The sequence below is a fragment of the Cervus elaphus genome, chromosome 9, assembly GCF_910594005.1.
Source record: "Cervus elaphus chromosome 9, mCerEla1.1, whole genome shotgun sequence".
In the NCBI taxonomy this organism is placed as follows: Eukaryota; Metazoa; Chordata; class Mammalia; order Artiodactyla; family Cervidae; genus Cervus; species Cervus elaphus.
Window position 1 is genome coordinate 58,806,860 of NC_057823.1, and position 22,624 is coordinate 58,829,483.

At 38.0% G+C, this 22,624-nt stretch overlaps 1 protein-coding gene across 19 annotated transcripts in view; it reads left to right on the forward strand.

The window, feature by feature from the left end:
* Nucleotides 1-7,405: 7,405 nt before the first annotated feature.
* The window catches only part of TCERG1 (transcription elongation regulator 1), a 52,465-nt gene continuing 37,246 nt past the window's right edge, over nucleotides 7,406-22,624 (forward strand). For 7 of the 19 annotated variants that reach the window (XR_006342750.1, XM_043913147.1, XM_043913148.1 and 4 more), the window contains exons 1-6: nucleotides 7,406-7,575; nucleotides 13,637-13,862; nucleotides 16,147-16,299; nucleotides 17,275-17,620; nucleotides 17,922-18,041; nucleotides 21,911-22,153. Coding sequence is in view for 18 of the 19 variants with exons in the window: in XM_043913147.1 (XP_043769082.1) it covers nucleotides 7,421-7,575; nucleotides 13,637-13,862; nucleotides 16,147-16,299; nucleotides 17,275-17,620; nucleotides 17,922-18,041; nucleotides 21,911-22,153 (1,243 nt within the window). In the remaining variant the exon portion in view is untranslated. Of the gene's footprint in view, nucleotides 7,604-13,636; nucleotides 13,863-16,146; nucleotides 16,300-17,274; nucleotides 17,621-17,921; nucleotides 18,042-21,910; nucleotides 22,154-22,624 lie in introns of all 19 variants that reach the window. The other 12 variants (XM_043913161.1, XM_043913163.1, XM_043913164.1 and 9 more) reach the window with 5 other exon arrangements.

Genomic DNA, 22,624 nt, shown 5'->3' on the forward strand with positions numbered 1-22,624 from the left:
TGTATAATAAACTCCAATAAATAATCACCCCCAAACACCAATACATTTCTGGAATAGTTTTCTATATTAGATAAGATTTTTCCATTTGCTTCACTATTAGTTTTTTTTTTAATTTATTGAAGGTATTTTTGACAATTAATTCTCCATTTAAATTTCAAAGTGAAATTAAAAAATAAATTTACAGAATTTTCCAAAGTGAAGAATTGAGTCATCCAGCAGTTCTGTCTGCATCAGATTTTACCACTTATATTGTTTGTGTGAGGTTTCTTCAATGACTATTATTTCTACCAGGTCTAAGATTCCTTGATCAAATTTTACAGATTTGCACTTTAAGATTTGATCTTCAGTAAAGTTTTGGTCAAAATGACCTTTAACCACATGCAATGGCAGGGATTTTCAGTTTCAATTTATCTTGGTTATTTTTACCAGACATATGCATTATGAATTGGACATCAGACTAATAGTTTGTATTTATTACTTTGTTGCTGTTGTTTAGTTGCTTAGTCTTTGTGACTGTATGGATTACAGCCCACCAGGCTCCTCTGTCCAGGGATTTCCCATGCAAGAAGACTGGTGTGGTTTGCCACTTCTCCAGGGGATCTTCCTGACCCAGGGATCAAACTCGAGCCTCCTGCTTTGCAGGTGGATTCTCTACCACTGAGTCACCTGGGAAGGCCCTGTTTATTACTTAGCTAAGTGATATTTAGATAACCAATGAGAAAATTGGAGCAGTTTAAGCAACAGAGAGAACCAGGTAAAACAGAGACAAAGATTCAGACATGGACACCTAAGAAAGACAGTAAGAAGAGATAAAATAATAAGAATAAAAAGTATATTTATAAAAATGGTAATGGCTAATGTTTATTGAGCACTTACTCTAAGCCCTGTTCTAAACATTTTAAATGGGCTTACATTCATCTAACCCTCACATAAACTCTTTGTGGAGATGTAATTATTATTTCCATTTCAAGAAAGAGGAAACTTAAGCACAAAGACTGGAAATAAATAGTCCCAAATTACACAGCTGGTAAAAGGTGGATCCAGGATTCAAACCTAGACAGCTTAGGACAGAGAAGTTGCAGTGGTCCTTGTCCATGGAATTCTGCAGGAAAGAATAGTGGAGTGGGTTGCCATTTCCTCCTCCAGGGGATATTGCCAACCCAGGGGTTGAACCTGAATCTCCTGCACTGCAGGTAGATTTATTTATTTATTTATTTTTTTACCATCTGAGCCACCAGGGACAGTGGATTTCAAGCAAGGGTTACCCACAAAAAAGTTTGCAGAAAAGTGAACAAATAATTAAAAGTTTCTAAAGTCTTTTTTTTTTTTTTTTTTTGCTATCATATCTGTGACCTCCTTGTGGTGATTCCGTTCTGTTTAAAAAATATTTTTCTGAAAAGTTCTATCTATTTTTAGACTTACATGTAATAAGGATGAACCTACAAAAGATTACAAATTCACAATTATACTTCACCGTTTGTTTAGAGCTATCTTTGATATATTTGCAACATTTCATATCTCTGATCTTTGACCAACTTGAATTAAATAAACTTCTAATTGGAAAAAAAATAGCTCCTGAACATGTCCCCTCTTCTCCAGTCTTGCTGTCATTGTCTTAGCTAAAAGTCTCATCATGGTCAGTCACAACAATTTTTACTGTCTTATATTTGGTTTATCAGCTTTCCCTTCTAGACTATGTACTCCATGGACAGTGTTGTTAGCAACTGTGACAATCCCTGGCACACAATAGGTGTTCATTAAATGTTTGTCAGATGGGCAAATGAATGGGTTTGCCAAATGGACAAATGAATTATCTTCTGAATTCAAAATCAGAACACTTGGTCTGATACATTTGTGTAATGGAGAGTTCAGGTAATTTCTAAGATGGTGAGTTATTGCAACATCAATAGTACATTATTACTTTAGTCATCAGTTTAAATACTTTTAGAAAGTTTCTTAGGTTTTAATGTTTCAAGGGCTTAGAATATTTTCTCTGTTAATGGCCAACTTCAATGTTAAAAAGATTGTAACAGAGAAGATAGTATCACAAACCTTCATCTCCCCATCACCTAGCTTCAACAGTTATCAAGATATAGTCAACCTTGTTTCATCTGTAATCTGCTCCCCTCCCCTCACATTCTCTCCGTGACCTTGGTGCTCCCCATCTTTGTTTACTTTGAAGTTAATCCCAGATATTACTTTATCCAGAAGTCTTCAGGAGGTATTAGAATGTTTTTTGGTGTCAATTAGAAATGATAATCATTAATTTGCACATTGACATTTATTGACTGGTACTGAGCTACATTCAGGAGAAACTTTGAAAAACATGAATGCATTCCTACTCTCTTGGATTCTGTATCAAACTGGACATTGAAGTTACTATATTATTTATTTCTCTTTGTCCTAGTTTCTTGACATGTGAAAGAGATAGTGATGTTACCTTACTTAGATGATTGTATGGATAACGTATGAAAATTCTAGCCTCAAAAATTATTCATTGTAGTTATTTGAAATGGACTGAATAATTGAAAACCCATGAGTCCATAATAATACTTAAAAGATGTCAGAAAAACTAATTTGTCCTCAGTTGAGATGGCTATCAAACCATCACTTTATTTTGAAAGTTGATAAGTAAAGGGAAAGAACTGAGCATTTATTCACTTTTAGCATAGAAACTGTAACTGGGGGCAATAGCCCCTGTTGTTGAAAGAAATATTTAACTTTCAGAAAAATTTTTAGTTAGTAAATGTAGAAAGAAACATGTAGTTAGAAAATCACTATTTTGTTACCCCAAAGGAAAGTACTGATTCAGAAAAAGATACAATCATTAAACCATTAGGTTAATGGTCATTAGGTAGGGCGATATTTGTTCAATTTTGCTGGAGATGGGCCTGGTTTATGACTGTTGTCCAAAAATAATTATTAATAGTGCAGATAACATTACAATGTAAGGATTGAGCTGTCATCCCCTTTAGCCCAATGTCAGTCATTGAGGGTAGGAAGTTCAGACATGTGTCTCCTGGTGTGAGATACACATTACTATTTAGGAAGTCCTCTTGATATAAAAATGTTCAGTTTGTACTTGATCAGTCTTCAGATCTAACATCCAGCTTATAAAAATTACAGTGTTAGAGGAAGCAATCAGATCCAAAAGGCGAAACTGGCTTGGGGTCTTCAGCAAGTCAGTGTTATAAGAGGGACTGTGCTAGGCTAACAGTCCTTTTTTTTTTTTTTTTTATTAGTTGGAGGCTAATTACTTCACAACATTTCAGTGGGTTTTGTCATACATTGATATGAATCAGCCATAGATTTACACGTATTCCCCATCCCGATCCCCCCTCCCACCTCCCTCTCCACCCGATTCCTCTGGGTCTTCCCAGTGCACCAGGCCCGAGCACTTGTCTCATGCATCCCACCTGGGCTGGTGATCTGTTTCACCATAGATAGTATATATGCTGTTCTTTTGAAATATCTCACCCTCACATTCTCCCACAGAGTTCAAAAGTCTGTTCTGTACATCTGTGTCTCTTTTTCTGTTTTGCATATAGGGTTATCGTTACCATCTTTCTAAATTCCATATATATGTGTTAGTATGCTGTAATGTTCTTTATCTTTCTGGCTTACTTCACTCTGTATAAGGGGCTCCAGTTTCATCCATCTCATTAGGACTGATTCAAATGAATTCTTTTTAATGGCTGTGTAATATTCCATGGTGTATATGTACCACAGCTTCCTTATCCATTTATCTGCTGATGGGCATCTAGGTTGCTTCCATGTCCTGGCTATTATAAACAGTGCTGCGATGAACATTGGGGTGCACGTGTCTCTTTCAGATCTGGTTTCCTCAGTGTGTATGCCCAGAAGTGGGATTGCTGGGTCATATGGCAGTTCTATTTCCAGTTTTTTAAGAAATCTCCACACTGTTTTCCATAGCGGCTGTACTAGTTTGCATTCCCACCAACAGTGTAAGAAGGTTCCCTTTAGGCTAAGTCTTAAGTGACGTAGCAGCCAGACACATTGCATGATTCTGAATTGGATCCTGATTTGACCAAACCAGTTCAAAAGGACATCTTAGGGACAGTTGGGGAAACTTGAATATGGATTTGATATTACTGTGACTTTTGTTAGATGTGAAAACGTTATTTTTGATATGTGGGATTTTTGTTTAAGAGATATATAAATACTGATGTAATGTTTTTTAGGGATGGAATGTTATGATGTTTATATAGTTTAAAGTACTTCAGAATTAAAAACAATAAAGTGAGTTGACAGGAAAAGAAGTAAGATAAAATATGTAAGACATAGACATAATGCTAAATGTTATAATAGGTAGTAAAAAGTGATTGGGATGTTATAAAGATATCTTGGGTGCCATAGGAGAATTATGATAGAGGAAATTATCTAGATGAGGGTGGCTAGAGGTCAGATTTTCTATTTGAAGAATGCTTCCTGGAGGAAGTAATTGGGTAAGTTGAGATCTAAAAGGAAGTGTGGTAGGTAAGATGGTCCTCAGTGGTACCACCTCTGGTATTTAGCTCTTGTGCAAGCTATTCCTCTTGAGTGTGGACTGGACTTACTGGCTTGCTTCTAATGAACAGAATATAGGCAGAAGTGATGGAATTTCACTGCCAATACTAGGTTACAGAAAGTCTGTGGCTTCCATCTTGGGCATTCTATCTCTGTCTCTGTGTCCCTTTCTCTCTCTCTCTTCATTGAATTGGTCATGCTAGGAGAAGCAAACTACCATGTTGTCATCAGCCCCATGAAGAGACTCATGTTGTATGGCCTCAGTTGAACAACCCATGAGAAAGTGACACATGCCACCATTCAGATGAGAGAACTTGGAAACAGATTCTACAATCTTGGGTGAGTCTTCACTCCTGAGCCTCAGTGCCCCCTATGTAAAATGGTACAACACATTTGCCTTGAAGGGTTGTTGAAGAGATTAAAAACAGTGTATGAAAAGTATATATCTACCATGGGTATAAAATAGGTGTTTAAAATGGTAGTTATTAAAAAGAAAAACCTGATTTAGCATTGGAACCACTTCTCAAGAGTCAATTCTGAAGAGTGACTTCATAGCCAGGACTTAGAGCCCTGATGATATTAATTAGTCTTAAGCCAACACTGTCTCTTACTTCACTTTGATATACTAAGTTTTAGGATCTATAATTCAGTTGCTGTCAATCTGCCCCCTCCCCAAGGAGTTTCTTCCATTCATTCAAATTGACAGTTTGTTTTCATCTTTTGTTAATGCCAGTGACTGTCTTTCTATGAAGTATTTGTTTTGAGGATTGTCCCCTTGCCCCTGCCCCCCAGCAGTGGGTCATCTGTACAAGTATTATTTTCAGAATAGTTTGCCAGGATTTGGAGTTTGCTGATGTTGAAAATGGGGATCTAACCATTCACTCTCATTCAAGCTCCATTTTGTTTAAATGTTACGTATTTAGTGAAACTTTAACCATACTTTCCTTCTCCAAATTTTATGATCAGAATTGTGTTTGGGTCTTATCACATTTTATCATACTTAGTTAATTTTGCATATTTAACTGAGATTCAGTATAGCATGGTATTTATTGAAATACTATAATTCACATACAATAAAATCCATCCTTTAAAGTACAAAATTCAATAGGTTTTAGTATGTCCACCAAATTGTACAATCATCACCACTATGTAATTTCAGAACATTTTCATCATCCAAAAAGAAATTCTGTACCTATTAGCAGTCACTCCTGCCTCCTGAAAATCTACTTTCTGTCTCTATGGACTTGCCTATTCTGGATATTTCATTAAATGGAATCATATACTATGTAGCCTTTGGTGTCTGGCTTCTTTCACCTAGCATAATGTTTTCAGGGTTCATCCATGTTGTAGCATGTATTGGTACTTAATTTTCTTCATGACTTAATAATGTTCCTTTGTATAGATATGAAGGAAAGTGAAGTTGCTCAGTCGTGTCCAACTCTTTGCAACCCCATGGACTGTAGCCTACCAGGCTCCTCAGTCCATGAAACTTTCCAGGCAGGAGTACTGGAGTGGGTTGCCATTTCCTTCTCCAAGTATAGATATACCATGTCTGTCTATTGTATAGATATACCGTGTCTTTAGATCAATTCATCAGTTGTTCAGACATATTGGCTATTATGAATTATGCTGCTATGAATATTGGTGTACAAGTTTTTGTGTACATATTATGTTTTCAGGTTTTCTCAGATCACTGTGTTTAGCAGTGAGGCTTTGCTGCCATACTGTCAGGTTTAAGGCCAGGTTCTGCCATTTATTAGCTGTGTAAACTTGGACAAGTTACTTAACTTCTCTGTGTCTCAGTTTCATCTATAAACTGTGGCTGGTCATAGTACTCAAATCCTAAAAGGCCTTTTTAAAAGGAGGCCTAAAACAGATAATACATGGAAAGTAATTAGCACAGTGATTGGTGTAGGCGGTTTGTTGTTGTTTATTCTTTAAGTCCTGTCTCACTCTTTTGCAACCCCATGGACTGCAGCCCTCCAGGCTCCTCTGTCCATGGAATTTTCCAGGCAAGAATAGTGGAGTGGGATCTATTTCCTGCTTCAGGGTATCTTCCTGACTCAGGATTTGAACCCGTGTCTCTTGATCTCCTGCATTGGCAGGCAGATTCTTTACCACTGTGCCACCTGGAAAGTCCCTAGGTCTGAGTTAAAAAAAAATCTCTATCATTAGCTTAATATTTTGAGCTCCTTAATGGTGGAATTCCTCTGTATCGTGCCTTTGAAACCCCAGTATTTGAAGGTTTTTGTTTTTAATAAAAAGTTTAATAAATATTCAGAATTCCTCCTAGGTATTAGGGTATGCTAATTTTACACAAGTATACTTTAAAATTGAAGGACGTATGGTTTAAATTATAAATTGCCGAGACATTTCCTTCCCCCAACTTAATAGAGCAATTTGTAACGCTCATCAGCCTGCAACTAATTATTGAATACAATTTAACAGGTATTCTTGTGGTTAGTAATGTATCATTTAATAACACGGGTATAAACTGGTGGCCCCTGAGGACTCTAGATTCTAAAAATCTGGGAAATAGCTCTTTTCTACAACTCTGTGATTGGTTTACCGGCGACCCAGGTCGATTTTTGATTGGCTCACTCAATAGACATGGTCAAGGCCTGAGCCAATATGACCGGTATGAGGACAATATGGCCCCACAATTGGCTTTGCTGGAAGCCGACAGACACGTGGCTACCGCAGGCCTAGCCGTACGTGGGAGGACCTAGTTTCGCTTACCTCGAGAGGGCGCCGGCGGCTCCTCGTTGCTAAAGTCTCGTTTTCCCATAAAGCCTCTGAGCGACCAATCAACTGACTGTCTCCATACCGCTTTTAAAGTCGGCGGGCCCTTTCACCAATAATAAGGCAGACACCACCCTCAGCTCGGGGATTGATGGAGAGTTTCACCAATCACCTCACAGATCTCTGCTATCTCCGCCTCTCTCTCGCGGGATTGACGATCCACCCGGCCAATAGGGGACGCCCAGTCGGCGGGTGGATGAAAGCGGCCCTCTGTAATGGCGGAGCGTGGCGGGGACGGGGGAGACGGTGAGCGATTCAACCCCGGGGAGCTCAGGTAAGGGCGCTGGTCCGCCTTACATCTCGGCGCTCCGGCGTCCCAGGGGCTAAGCCTGTTGCGCGGAGAGCCGAGGTGGAGGGTGGGCTGAGGAGGCGCGGCGGCTAAGAGCCGGGACCGCATGGGGTTGGAGAAGGGGGAAGGGAAGGCTGCTTGAATGAGGGAGCCGGGCCGAGTCTCGGCCGCGGCCTCCTGTGGGTTCTCGGGGCTCATTTCCGTTTTCGTGGGGCCCCGGCGCCCTTCGCAGCTTGCGGCCCACAGGCTGGGCCAGGGGTTCCCGCTTTGGGGCCCCGCCTCAGACGCAGTCCGCCTCCGCTTGGGCGGCCCTCAGCCTGACTCCCGGCTCGGCGCCGCCGCGGGCCCAGTTTTCCTCCCTGAAGCCCTCCATGCCGCGGGCAACCCCTCGGCGCCCTGGCTCGGCCTTCTTCACGCCCTCCGCCGCCTTTTGGTGTCCCTGCGTCCGCCTGGTTCCTTTTGCCCACGTCGCTTGCTTTCCTTTAACTTCACGCGGCCTCCCTTTCTCTTACCGTTTGATCCCTTATCCCGAGTTTATGAGTAGTAACAATAGCGGCAGTCATTTGTTTCGTGCTTCCGAGAGCCAGAGAGCCCTTTGCTTAGTGTTTTCTCTTTTGATCCTCATGCCCACCTTTTGGAGTAGTTGCTCTTCTCGTTTTGCAGGCCCCGGAGCAACAGCCACTTTCAGTTAAGTGACTTGCCCATCCTTCAGGTGAGGAAACTGACGTAGAGCCAGGTGTCTTTGGCAGAATCTTGGCTTCAGGAAGTGGCTTGAACGCAGGCAGCCAGGCTTGGGATCCTGCACTTTTCTATCCTTCTCCCATCTAGTCGTCTGCCCACGCCGTCTCCCTAAGGACGGCAGCAGTGACCTTTCTCGCTCTGGTTTCTGGGCAGCCTCTGGAATTTTTAATTGTCTTGGAGAGAAAAATCCTTAGTGATTTTTAAGGAAAACGAGATACTGAGCTTTACGTCTGCTTGGATGGAAAAAAAATTGCATTTCAGATGTTTAGCCCCCATTCTGAATTGTGCCATTGTTATCCTTTGAGAATGAGGAAGAGTAGAATAAGTTATGAGGACTCTAGCATTGTCTAGAGCTCCAGATAAAATTGTATAAGGAAACTGGGTCTTGTTAACTAAAGTTTTCAGGGGGGAAAAAAGAATCATGTCTTTGAGATGATGAGTGGTCACAAAAATTTTTAGTTTGGCAGAAATAAAGTCTTATTTCAGGGATGGATCTTTTAAACCCCATGTATATAGTCAATAATAAGTGATCTGAGTCCATTGCCAGGGTCGTTTAGTATTAGTGATGAAAGGGTTATACCTGATTCTGATCTCAAGAGGTACTTAAGCTAGTCTTATGGACTGATTTGGAAACATTACTTTGCATTTAAGAGAGTATCTTTCTTCAGTTTTACAGTGAGTAGCCTTTTAGATTTTATTAATAGAAAGTGAAGACACTGCTGCAAAACTGATTTGAATAGTGCTTTAAATTAGGTGTTCTGTTGCAAATGTTTCATACCTTAACGTCTGGGGTTAGAAATTCCTTCCACAGCATGTGGTACAGACTTTTGTTTTAGCATTTCTCATGGTTTAAGAGAAATTAGTTTTTTTGTGGCCTCTGATTACAGAAACTGGGGCTTAATTTTTTGTATTTTTATTCTGAACATACGTCATGGTGTGTCACCGTCCTAGTGCCTCACGAATAAGGTTTTCAGGTATGTATATTGTAAATAAATTGTTATAGGAGATTTAGAGATTTTCCATTTATTGTACTCACATTTATTGTGTGCTATATGAGATGAGAGTCACTGATCTAGGTGCTGGCAGTAGTCTTGAACCAGACCAAAATCCTTTGTCCTCCTGGAGCTTACATGCTAATTAAGATTGATCTAAATTTCAAACTAAGGACACAAGATGAGGAAATCAGCCTACAAGTGTGAAGAGATTTACACAAGGTCACTGAGTTATTGGCAAGATCCAGATTAAAACCTATGTCTCTTCGTTTAGTCTACTTTATAATTTGCCTCCCAAATATCAGCATTTAAAAATTTTTGCTCCGTTGTGCTAAAGTATTTGCAGTCCTCACCATTGGGAAGATTGCATATCTAGATATAGTACTTCTAGGGAGATACATTTGTTCTTGTAAAAAAAATTTCTGCCTTTCTGTTCATGCTTGTACGCTTCTATTTTCATAAAGATCCAAAGTGGTAGGAATGCAAACAATCTACAATAAGATTTATTTGGAGATCCAAATACCTTTCTGTTTGTTTATGATTAAGGATCATTAAGATAACTTTTAGAGTCATGTTGGTATAGATACTTTACCCAGGGCCTTTATTTACTTATTAATGCTTTATGACTTATGACAAGGTACTTGTCTGACTTTCCTCAACTGTACACTGGGAATAAGAATACGCTGGTGTTACCACTGACTAACATGAAACAAGTTCTTTTTCTGTGCTATAGTTTCCTCTGAAAAAACGGTGCCAAACTTATCTCATTGAGTTTTTGTGATGATTGAAAGATTTAATACAGACAATGTCCCTGTAACTGTGCCTGGTATAGAAGAAATACCTAGGGTTCACTCTCATTAAAACAGTAATTGAACACCTGCCTTCTGGGCTCTGGGAGGCATCACTATACTAAAGAGAAAATACTAGTGAGTATAGGTAATACAAGACTAAATAAGTGAGATTTTTTTCATAGCATTTACCTTATAGTTGTAAACTCAGATTGGGTAATGAGATAGAAAGGAGGTGGGAGAGACTAAGGTGGGAAAGAACTTGGCGCTTAAACTGAAGAATGAGAGAGAGTGTTACGTGAAGCTCCGGGGAAAGCACCCCAGGCAGAGGGAGCAAGTGCAGAGGCTTCAGGGGAACGAAGTAGTTGGTCAAAGGACTAGAGTCTGTAGAGAGATCAGCAAGGGCCAGGTTATATAGAGCCTGCTAATAATGATTATAATAAGATTAACACTGCTACTAATATTAATACCATTTAACAAGGTAATTTTAGTAGTCACTAAATTATGGTTTTTGATTACTACCATTACTATACTGATGTTGTAGTAGCAGCAATAATAACTAATATTTATGTGCTGAGCACTGTTCCAGGTACTTCATTAGTTTCTTTAACCCTCACTGCAGGTAAGGTTGTTGTGATAAAGTGCATATAAAGAGCTCAGCACATGTGCTATACATATCTGACATAAGAAAATGGTGACTTGAGGCTGTCGATAGAGGAAATTATGTGAATTTTGCTACCATTTTCACTGCAGACATTTGAAAGCATCTAGCTTTTCAGTTAGAGCACTATGCTAGGTTTTGTGGGAGAATGAAAGTAACAGTTCACTGTGCTCCAGGTGCCATCCTAGATGTTTCACGGGGATTATTTTATTGAACAGAGAGAAAGAGAGGTTTCATTTCTGTCCCCACTGCCCCTCACTTACACTTGAGTATGTTCAGACTCGGAAAATATGTAAGAAGCCTGAAACAGAAGGCAGAGCCCTGTCCATGGTTTTAGAGCCTAAAATACTTAACTTCAAGTGATAGCTAGAAAGTGTGAAATTCAAAAGAAAGAAATAATGTGTAGCTGAAGGCTGAGATGGAATATCTTTCCTTGGTGAAGATTTTTCCTGTCCCAAAGGTTAAGACATTGCTTCGGTAACAGTGACATCAGCCTTTTGGGAGTGTGTATGTATAATTTGAAAAAGGCTGATTATTGTTTCTGCAGTCACTGCTTTTAACTCATACTTCTACCATTGAGTGTAGGATGATTTGCAGATTTGGTGAAATATGTTTGGTATAGTAGTTCTGGATTTGTTTACAGTCCTAGTGCTCTCCTAGAAGGCAAATTGGTTCTTTTATTAGGATTTTTTTAATGTCAGAATTGAACTACAATGTGAAAAATTTAGAGGAAGTTGAAAGGGTAGTCTTAAGCACAGGGTTGAAAAATGTAGGAAAGTTGGAAGAATCTGGTGAGGCGAGTGTCAGAATGGTTATTATCAGATGCACATGAGGATATAATTGTTAATCTTCTCCTGAGCACTGGAATGTAAATTTCATGTTGATAATGGAGAGAATTATTGTAGCTACTGTGTAGACTGTGATAGGTGCTCAGTAAATTGACTATGGCAAATTATAGTAAAGATTTTTATAAGATTCTCCATACCCTATTTATAAGGTACAGTATCACCTACATATTCATTGGTTCATTCAGCAAATACTTACTGAGCCCCACTATGGGCAGGCATAAATAACTGTGTGCTGGGGAAATAAAGGTGAACAGGACAGACAATTCTTGCTCTAAAGGGGCTTACATAGACAGCATGGTGTAGTATGTAAGAGCCTTTTGCCTGTGTTTGAATTCTAAACCAGCTGTGTGGCCTTGGACAAGTTGTTTTACTTCTGTGTGCCTTAATCTGTAAAATGAGGTTGATAAAATCTATTTCAGAGTTACGTTGATTGCGTGAATGCTAAGTTGCTTCAGTTGTGTCCGACTCTTTTGTGACCCTGTGGACTGTAGCAAGTCATGCTCTTCTGTCAATGGGATTGTCCAGGCAAGGATTCTGGAGCACATCCTCCATCAGGGGATCTTTTTGACCCAGATCTTTTTTGTCTCCTGCATTGGCAGGCTGGTTCTTTACCACTAGCACCACCTGGAAAGCCCAGTAAGCACTTGTAAGAGTTAAAACTTTTTTTTTTTTAAAGCACTTAGGAGATAGAGAATATCTTGTGATATTGCTTATTTGCTTGAATGCCATGGAGAAAATAAAGAAGGGTGTTTAGCTAGAGATTGAAGAGGGGGGTGGGGTGCAGTGTACAGAAGGGCATTCCCTTCTATATGAGAATGCTAATTATGTCTTAAGCTGTTAGCCTCCCCTGCTATAAAAACCTTCTATTTAGAAGTAGTTTCAAGGTTCCAAAAACTTGCAAAAGCAAAAATAGTGTGCTTAATGTTAATATTTTACCTGTTCTGCTTTGTTGCTTGGTCACATACGTGCTCTCTATTACTCTGAACCATTTGTGGTAAAGGGCCACACACACCATGGCCCTTTACCTCTAATACTCGAGTGCTTATTTTCTGAGAATAGTGATCTTCTCTGACGGACAGCACGGTTACCTATTTTGTAAATTTGCACTGATAAAGTAATTTTTGTCTTTATTCCAGTGTTGTCTGTTAATGCAGTATGTCCTTTATTGTATTCCTTCCCTCTAGTTTTGTATCCTGTCTAGAATTGGAATTGTATTGTCATGTCTGTTTGGCCTCCTTTAATCTAGAACATTTCCACAACCTTCCTTTTTTCTTCTTTTTATAACAGCATTTCTGAAGAATATACCCTCTGCTCCCCACTTTGTAACAGAACATTATTTTGTGTTTGTCTAATAACTCCTTATTATTATATTGAGGTTAAACATTCTTGCTTGGAATAGGTGGTATTGTGTCCCTCTCAGTTGCATTAGGTCAGTTTCTCTATTGCATAGTGTTTTGTTTAGCCTTCTTTCTATTGTAAGAAACGCTATTTCTATTGTAAGAAACGCTCAGTCGTGTCCGACTCTTTGCGACCCCATGAATCGCAGCATGCCAGCCCGCCAGGCCTCCCTGTCCATCACCAACTCCCGGAGTTTACTCAAACTCATGTCCATCGAGTCGGTGATGTCATCCAGCCATCTCATCCTCTGTCATCCCCTTCTCCTCCTGCCCCTAATCTCTCCCAGCATCAGGGTCTTTTCCAGTGAGTCAGCTCTTCACATGAGGTGGCTAAAGTGTTGGAGTTTCAGCTTCAGCATCAGTCCTTCCAGTGAACACCCAGTATATTAAAACCATGCAAATAACCCCCTCATTTCCTCCTAGATTTGGTGTCCATTGATCATTCTTACTGATGCACTCTGCTACAGTGATACAAAATGATGATTTTCCAACTCTGCTTGCTCTTAAGGGCTTTAAAAATTTGATAGAGTTTAGTAGCTATATTTTTGTTACTTTGAGAAAGAAAATTTAATCCATTGGTTTCCCATACAGGATGGCTCAACAGCAGGCCTTGAGGTTCCGAGGCCCAGCTCCCCCACCAAATGCAGTGATGCGAGGCCCACCACCTCTGATGCGACCTCCTCCACCTTTTGGTATGATGCGAGGCCCTCCTCCTCCACCTCGGCCCCCATTTGGACGTCCCCCTTTTGATCCTAATATGCCACCAATGCCTCCTCCAGGAGGGATTCCTCCACCTATGGGCCCTCCACACCTTCAGGTAAAGAATGTAGAGATAGCTGTTTCTTTGTTGACTTTAGTGTCAATAGTATATATATGAGTTTTGGTTTTAAAACTTGTATTCTTGGGTTTATAGGAGAATGAGAACTAAAGAGAACATCTTTATACTAATGTGTTGCTTCAGAAGCACTGATAATGATAATTAGTATGGAAATTCAGAATGGAAATTTATATGGTGATAAAAAAGTATGTATAAGCATTGAATAAGGTAGTTTAGTTCTAACTTACCTTCATCTCTGACAATTGTCTGTAATAATCTTCTTTATGGGAAATGATATTTGAAAGCTTATGTGTAAAGTGAGGGAAGTTTGTTTTCAATGATACATGTTACTAGCGAGTTTAAATATATCTATATATATCTATATATTCCTGAAGAATCCTTTCCAGGAATGATCCCTAGAGTAGAATCTAGAATGTGACAATAAGCACATTTTGTAAGCACAGTATTTGGATTTTTTTCCTTCCCCAGGAAAAAAAATGAGTGTGTCACAAGTTTTAGAAGTAGAATTTTTGTGAAATTTCCTTAAATGAAATTTTTCCTAGTGTTTTAACCTGAAGCATATATCCCTTTTTAGTGAAGTTATGAAGATATCAACTCTCATACCTACTTTTGAGATTATATTCTTTTTGACTGTTTCTCAGTTTTCTGTTTATTTAGCCTGTACAGTTCTGAAACCAAATACAGTAGTATCATCTGCCTTCTGTTAGCTTAGATAATCAAAAATGAACTTACTAAAAATAGAGATAATGAGGTACTATTTAAGTGATGTTAGCTATGATAGAATTATATTTATGGCAGAAACACCAGATTTTAGTACTTTGCTTAGTTATTTTGTTGGCTTCCTAGAAGAACAGCCTGTCCCTCCTTTCCCCCCAGCCCTCTTAAACAAACTGTTAAATCGTTTTATATTTTCTTTAGAACTAGAATACGAAGTAACTTTTTGACTTGTTGACTGTGGTATGACTTGTTAAATGTGAATTTACTCTACTTTGTGCCTTTAAGAGTTAAACCTTCTTGTAGAATATTATAAAATATAATGGGTTAGTGTAACCCTCTAATGGAAATATATCAGATGTTGTGATGGGATACTGCCTAATGTGATGCTTTTTTTGGTCTTGATAGACCATTGTGTGATTTTACAATAAATCCAAATGATTTTCAGACAACTGTGTAGCATATATTTGGAATGGATATTTTATAGAATATGGGCCTGTGTGTTGATTGATGCTTGAAAGACAGCTGAATCTAGAAAAACGAGTATGGAAAAGAAAACTTTTTTAGGAAAATAAAATAACTTTCACATTATTAGCGTAGTGTCAATTCCATTATCCAGATTAAGATGCTTTGGATAATTAAGTTCTAATGTTATGTGTAGATTATAGAGGAAATCTTTTAATCCCTGTTCAAAATCTGTTTTCAGAATTGCAGACCTTTTTTCTACTCTAGTGAGTAAGATATCTCAGTTACAGTTAAATTCTTTGGTTCAGGATGTTGGGTTGGGTCAGCAATCATTGAAGGAATTATGAGGGATAGTGTTGAATCAGTAATGGTTTCAGGAGATTTTTTTTTTTTAATTGTAATATATACCATTTAAATTCTTTTCCCAAAAGTAAAGTGAATAATTATTTTACTGTATCGTTTAAACTTACTAATGTTAGCATCTTTGGTGAGCTACATTATTATTTGAAAACTAAGAAATAAATGTTTTCCTAGCTAATAATTTTTTTCTTATAGGAAAAGAGAATAAAAGGTTAGGTATATCTGATTTTTCTTTTTAAGTTATTGTTATTTGTAAAATAACATTTCTCTTATAGTTTGTTGGTTCCTGTTGTAGGTGAGCTCTCAAGGCATTGGGTGGCTGGTGTTAAGAGAATCAGTTTTTTTCTTCTGAAAGTAATCTAGTGCCCAATATATGAAATAGCAGTTAAGGTATAAATAATAATATAAATAATATATATAAATATAAAATATAAATAAATATAAATATAAAGTATAAATAATAAAGCAAATATAATTTTATATTGTTCACCTATAATTCTGTAACCCAGAGATGACTGTTGTTGGTATCTTGACATTCTTCTAGTCTGTTTAGTAATCATTTTTATTATAGAAAAACTTTGCTTACACAATAACCTAGGTAAATGTATTTGAATTGACTGTAAAGCTAATTTCTCTTACAGTGCCTTACTTTTGGGTAGAATTTAGTAATAATTTGAAGGAAAAAAGAGAAACACAAGTGACGTTACTTCTTGTGAATTAACAGAGACCACCTTTCATGCCTCCACCCATGGGAACCATGCCTCCTCCTCCTGGTATGATGTTTCCACCAGGAATGCCTCCTGTGACTGCTCCTGGTACTCCAGCACTGCCTCCTACTGAGGAGATTTGGGTTGAAAATAAAACTCCAGATGGGAAGGTAAATTATGAAATGTATTTAGGTTGTTATCTTTTGGTGACAGAAGAGTAAAACCTGGGAGTTTGGCAGATTGAGATCAATGACTGTATCCTTGCCAATTAAGAATGAAACTCAAGTAAGCCAGGGTAGGGCAGGACTCCTGGAAAGGTTCACTTGATGGGACTTCTGCACAGACATAAGGTGGCCTGGAGCACTTCCATAGGTCTGCCTGTGATTCTGAAAACTGTGTTTTTAAATACACACCTCAGGTCCCCTAGCAGCTCTCGGGTTTAGTGTTCATTGGGAGAACTCACAGGACTCCGCAGGTAGTTGTATTTGCAGCTGTGACTAATTACAGAAAGAGGATACAAAGCAAAGCCAGCAAAGAAAAAAGGCGCATGGGGCGTAGTCTGGAGGGAACCAGGCACAAGCTTGCAGGGGTCCTTTCAGTTGGAGTCTCATGAGAGTGTGTTTAATTCCTGTGCCATGGAATTGTGAAAACGCTGGTAAAGTGTTGTCTGCCAGGGACACTGTCCTGAGCTGAGGAATCGGGGTTTTCACTGGGGACTGGTCCCATATCTGGTACCATCTGCCTTGCACTTAACGAAATTCCAGACTTCCAGAAGGAAGGCAGGTATAGAGCATAAAGTGCATTGTTTGTGTAAATAGCTGAGCCATTCCTATCAGTTAGGGGATGGTGGACAATGGCTTTCTAGGGATAGTGGTCTTAGATCTGCTGTGTTAACTGTGCACAAAATATAGCCTTGGTTCTCCTTTATTGATATGTGTTAAAAATACAATATGCTCTTTATAGAAAATTGAGGGAAAAGGAGAAAGTGAAAAATCACCAATAATTTCATATGAACAGCCAATTTTGATGTATTTTCTCTTTTCTAGGTTTTAAAAAAAATACTATTTAAGACAAAATATAATTGTATTATTTATAAATGATAGTTGACATGTTCTTTGAAACTGATGATTTTGCTTCCTCTGCAGGTTTATTATTATAATGCTCGGACACGTGAATCTGCATGGACCAAGCCAGATGGAGTTAAGGTTATTCAGCAGTCAGAACTGACACCTATGCTTGCAGCCCAGGCGCAGGTTCAGGCCCAGGCCCAGGCCCAGGCACAAGCTCAAGCTCAGGCCCAGGCCCAGGCCCAGGCTCAGGCTCAGGCCCAGGTCCAGGCGCAAGTGCAAGTGCAAGCGCAAGCGGTCGGTGCTTCCACCCCTACGACCAGTAGCCCAGCACCTGCAGTGTCTACTTCAACATCATCATCAACCCCATCCTCTACCACTTCTACCACAACAACTGCCTCTTCAGTTTCGCAGACAGTATCAAGTGAGTATTAGTCAGTATGGGTTTTCATTTAGGGACTAGAGAAATGGACAAGTAGGAATGCATTCCCATATGGTCCTAGTTTAAGTATTATCCTTGATATTATTTAAAATACATTTTTTGACATTAAGACTTTTGGCTAAAAAGAACAGAAATTTATATTAGTAGAAGAAATTATTTGTTCAATTGAAATTCATGAAGCTAAACTGGGAAAGTGCAGAGTTAGCTGTACAACTTGGCCAACAGTAATGTTGGGTGCTGTGGATTTGCAAAATAAGTGTGAGTCTTGGCCCCTATCTTACAGAGTTTCCAGTTTTTCTAATTGAGGAGGCAAGAAAAATGCATGTGAAACAATTAGAAAATAGTGTGCAGAGTTATACAGCGAAACTAGAAGATATAAGAATTCAAGAAAACGGAGAGACAAGTGAGTGGACTACATGGGTATTGAGATGGATCATAAAGGGTGTGTAATAGGATTTGAATAGGTTCAAAATTTCAGAGAGGTGTTTCAGATGGGGGAAACATAGGTCAGGAAATGACGGTAAATAGTTTGTAAGATTGTTAGGTGGGAGGATTTTTATTAGTTAATATATTGAATAAGAGACCAGGTTATGGAGAGTTTTAAGAACCAGGCAAATGGGTGAGGCAGGCAGACACTAAGTGGTTTGTATAAATTCAATATTCTGGAAGATTTTTTCTTGTGCTCAGTTTTTGGTTAGTGTTGAAATTGGGGAAACTGCGGAAAACTTCCAGTAATCTTGTTTAAAGGTAGATAGGTCTTGGAATGATGTGCAGGCAGATGAAATGAGGACTTGAGTTAGAAGCAGTCCAAAAGGTAAGAGAACTTTCAGGTATGAAATCACAGAAGCCCAAAGGTATGTCTTTTCTCTAAAGATGAGCAGTGTTGAATAGATTTCAGGGGTGAGGAGAGAAGAATGTTAATTTGCTTAAAAGACTGTCATTAATATTTATGATACCATTTCTGGGTTTTATTTTTTTTATATATAAATGCTGTACTTATTCTGCAGGTTCAGATTGAGCAACCAAATATTTAAATAATTTTATTGATTTGAATATTTATGATATGAAGATACATAGTTATCCTTATAAGGCAATCACAGTTTAGATTCTTTTCCTACCTGGATAATAGGTGAGAATAAGGGGGAAGAAAGAAACTCTTCTCCCTCCCCCAGTAGCTTTGGGGACTAGGGAATTATTGGGGTATATTACCTTATAAGAAATAAGAGAAATCTAGTCATTTTAAAAATTCAAATTTGATTTTATTTACACAAGTAGTAACCAAAGTAGTTAAGCTACCTGTGATAGGGAGACAGTTTTTTTAAAGGCCCTATTTGATATTTTTTAGATAGTTTGGGAGAAAATATACTTAATAGGAAGATGTAAATAATGCTTTATTAGCCTGATTTCTTCTGTAGCTATATTGAATTCTGAAAATATAGAAGTTTAGCAGTGATACGAACTAGTTGGTTGAGGATCTTTGCCTTTTTATAGGCAAATATTTCTTAAACCTGTACGGCAAGGCAGAAAGCTGCCAGTTTTTATGGGGTACTTTTGGTCGAAATGGGAGAAGGAGATCGTTAAAAGCAGTGTGGTCCTACGGGGAATCTCTGTGTTGCTTCTGTTTTTTTCCCTGCCTTCTTTGGAAAGAGAAGTCTGTAGTACTTGTTCAGTAAAGTGGATAGCCAAAAACTTCGAACTGTTCTCTATGTATTCCATTTCTGTATTGGAGTGGTCTATCGGTAGGCCCATAGAGTCTTGTGGTTATTAACCATTCTATTCAGAATTCCTGGTTGTTTTTTTTTTTTGTTTTTTTTTGTTTTTTTTTTGCACTACTCTTCAGTGATACGAAGGAATGTCTTTATTCTAAGAACAAAACAGTGAAATGTTCTTTTTACTGCCTTTAAACATCAGTTTTGATGTTGTCTTTGAGTATTCCTGACATCTGTTTTTATTTCGCTTGATTCACTGTCATGAAGTGTTACCATACTATAATTCTTAATATTTTTCCATCTCTTAGAGGTAGTCTCTTGTCTTTAGTTAAGGTCTGAGGCTGGATTAGTAGTATATTTTGAGATCTAGTGTTATACTAGTCATTTTAGCAAATGGAGTTAGTAGAAATTTACCTACTATAAAGTCCTAGCTACCATTCTATCAGCTCCTCATTTAATTCTTTTATTTCCTTTGTCCCTTTTCTGTCATGACTTGCGGCCACTAATCAAATTCAGAAAATCCTGTTTCAGCAAGAGGATGAGTGAATACTTTCTGACATCTCCATTGGTGTACCTTTCCCCTTGAAATTTGATCCCTTTCTAACTCATTTTCCTGACTCCAGTACTTTATATCATAATTTTAACAAATATTACTAAGTACTATTACCATAATACTTTGAAAAATGTAATTCTATTAACTGCAGTATAAATCTGTGGGTAAATGGAACTAAAAATTAAGGAGTTTATATTTTAACCCCATTTGAGCTTAAACTCGTTTTATCTTGTGCAAGTTTGTGAAAAATGCTGATGAAATCCTACTTCTCAGGGAAGTTGGGAAATAACTAGATATATTTTCAGCCTTTGCAGTAGATTACAAATGATAAATGGTATATGTATGGGACTGGGCAAATGTTGCATGTAATTTGTATTTTTCACACTGTTATAAAATTATATTAATATGATACTGTACCCTAAGGCTAGGTCTATGCTAGACCACCAATTCATTCCTGGGCCCCTGAAGATACTTGTTTGGCCCTGCTGTCTATTTAGCCAAGGTGAGTCCCTCATTAACAAGTATGAAATTGCACACATCTTCCCAGCCTAAGTGAGTTTTTCATTGTTAGGAGCTGAAGGAAAGATAGTGACAAATTTTTCAGTTGAATTATTGGGTGGTTTGCATTAAACAGTGTGCTTTCCCTTAGAATAAAATTGGCATAAAGGTTGGGAAAGCACTGTTTTATTTATAAATTTGATGAATTCATTCCTAGTCCAATATAGGTAAAGTCTGACATTTTTCCTTCTGTCAAGATAAAGATGACGTATTTGTTACCAATGAATTATAAAAACAAATTTTGTTTTGAAACTAGATGGTTTAGTTTTGTGCCACTACATGGATATTATATTTGAGAACTGAAACTTTAAAGAAGGGAAATATGAATTTTATATATTTCAAGAGTCACAATTTGATTTTATGTGCGATTACTAGGGGTGAAATGTTTTTATTTTTCATACCTAAAAAGAATGTATTAGCAGAGCCAAATTATTCTGAATTTCACATTCTCCTGGTCTCACTTTGGAAACCTGAGTGTTTTTTTTTCTTTTTTTAACCTTTTTATTTTGAAATAATTATAAAGAAACCCAAGTTGTTTTTTTACTCCATTTGTTCATATCCAGTCAATCATTAGTTACTGCATATCTTTTTCCCTCTGTTCTTCCTTTCTTGGACAACTCCAGATGTGTTGAAATTGCTTTTCACATCTATGTTTTTCCTTCTCTTCCTATGCATCTGCCAGGTTAATTCATCAAATGAACAGTGAATATTACTCTTTAATTCAAAAACCTTCATTTGGCCTCCACCCATCCCTTTTACATTCATGAAGTCACATAAATAACACGTGAATGCATTCTTATTAAAAAAGAAAAATCAAACTCTGAAGCATGTGTAGTAAAAACAAAAGGGTATACAGATAATAGTTTGGTGTTCATTCTTTTAGATTATTTCTCTGCATTTATGAGTTCTTCCCTTTCCCTACCCAGTTGAGTATAAACTCATTAGTTGTGTGTTCAAGGCCTCCCAATTTATACTTCTTGCCTACCTTTCCAGCTGTAATTTACTGGTTCTGTTGGTATGTCTAGTGTTTGACTAGTTGACTGCTTGCCTTCTGTTTTCTAAACAATTCCTTTTTGTCCCCTAGTCTTTGCTTTTACTCAGTTTTCTCACCACTTGCTTATTTTCTCTTTTCACTTTGTCATTTTCCTTGTTAAAATCATAATCTTTCAAGGCCTATCGTCACAGTATAAAATTTTCTGTACCATTTCACAGTAGAAGTGGTCTTTTGTCTTGATTCACATTCATGTACATTTATCCCATCTCACTTTGTATGTTGCTTATTTTTTTGTGTTTCATTTAACTATTTTCAAGCTCCTTGAAGACAGAGACCTTGTTATAAATACCTTGCAGTGCATGGAATGGCCCTTAAATACTGAATGAGTGAATGATGAATGAGTATAGTAAAATCGTTTATGAACGAGTGATACATATTTTTGTTTTATTTTTTATCAGCACCCACAACACAAGATCAGACCCCAAGTTCTGCTGTTTCAGTTGCCACGCCTACAGTTAGTGTTTCAACTCCTGCTCCTACAGCCACACCTGTGCAAACCGTTCCTCAGCCGCACCCCCAGACGTTACCTCCTGCTGTTCCTCATTCAGTACCTCAGCCAGCAGCAGCAATACCTGCTTTTCCACCAGTAATGGTACCTCCGTTTCGTGTTCCCCTTCCTGGCATGCCAATTCCACTTCCAGGTAAACCAATAGATGATAATAGTTTTTCCAGTTATGTTTTCATATTGTCAGTTAGTTTGTTCTCATGTGTCTGTTGCATTTGAAATTTGCCTTGAATCTCACTTGTTTGAAACATTTTTGAAAGATTCATGGCTAACTGCAATATTTTCTCTTCAGTTTTGGTAAATGTCCTTTTTTGTTATTGTTGTTTACATGTCTTAAAATTAGAGCCACATTTAAAGCTACACTCATTTTGGATAATGGCCTCAGTGAATTAAAAGTGATCATCTTTTTGTGTAAATATGTTCTAAATGCCATATTTTAAGGGATTGACTGTATGAAGTTAAGAAATCACGTCATAAGAGTTACCACAAGTGATTTATATATCATCCATTGGTCCAAGCACTTAATGTGTAATAAGTCATGTAATTTTCACCACCATCTTAGGAGGTAGATACACAGACAGGTTAAGGTTACTTGCCCATGGTCACA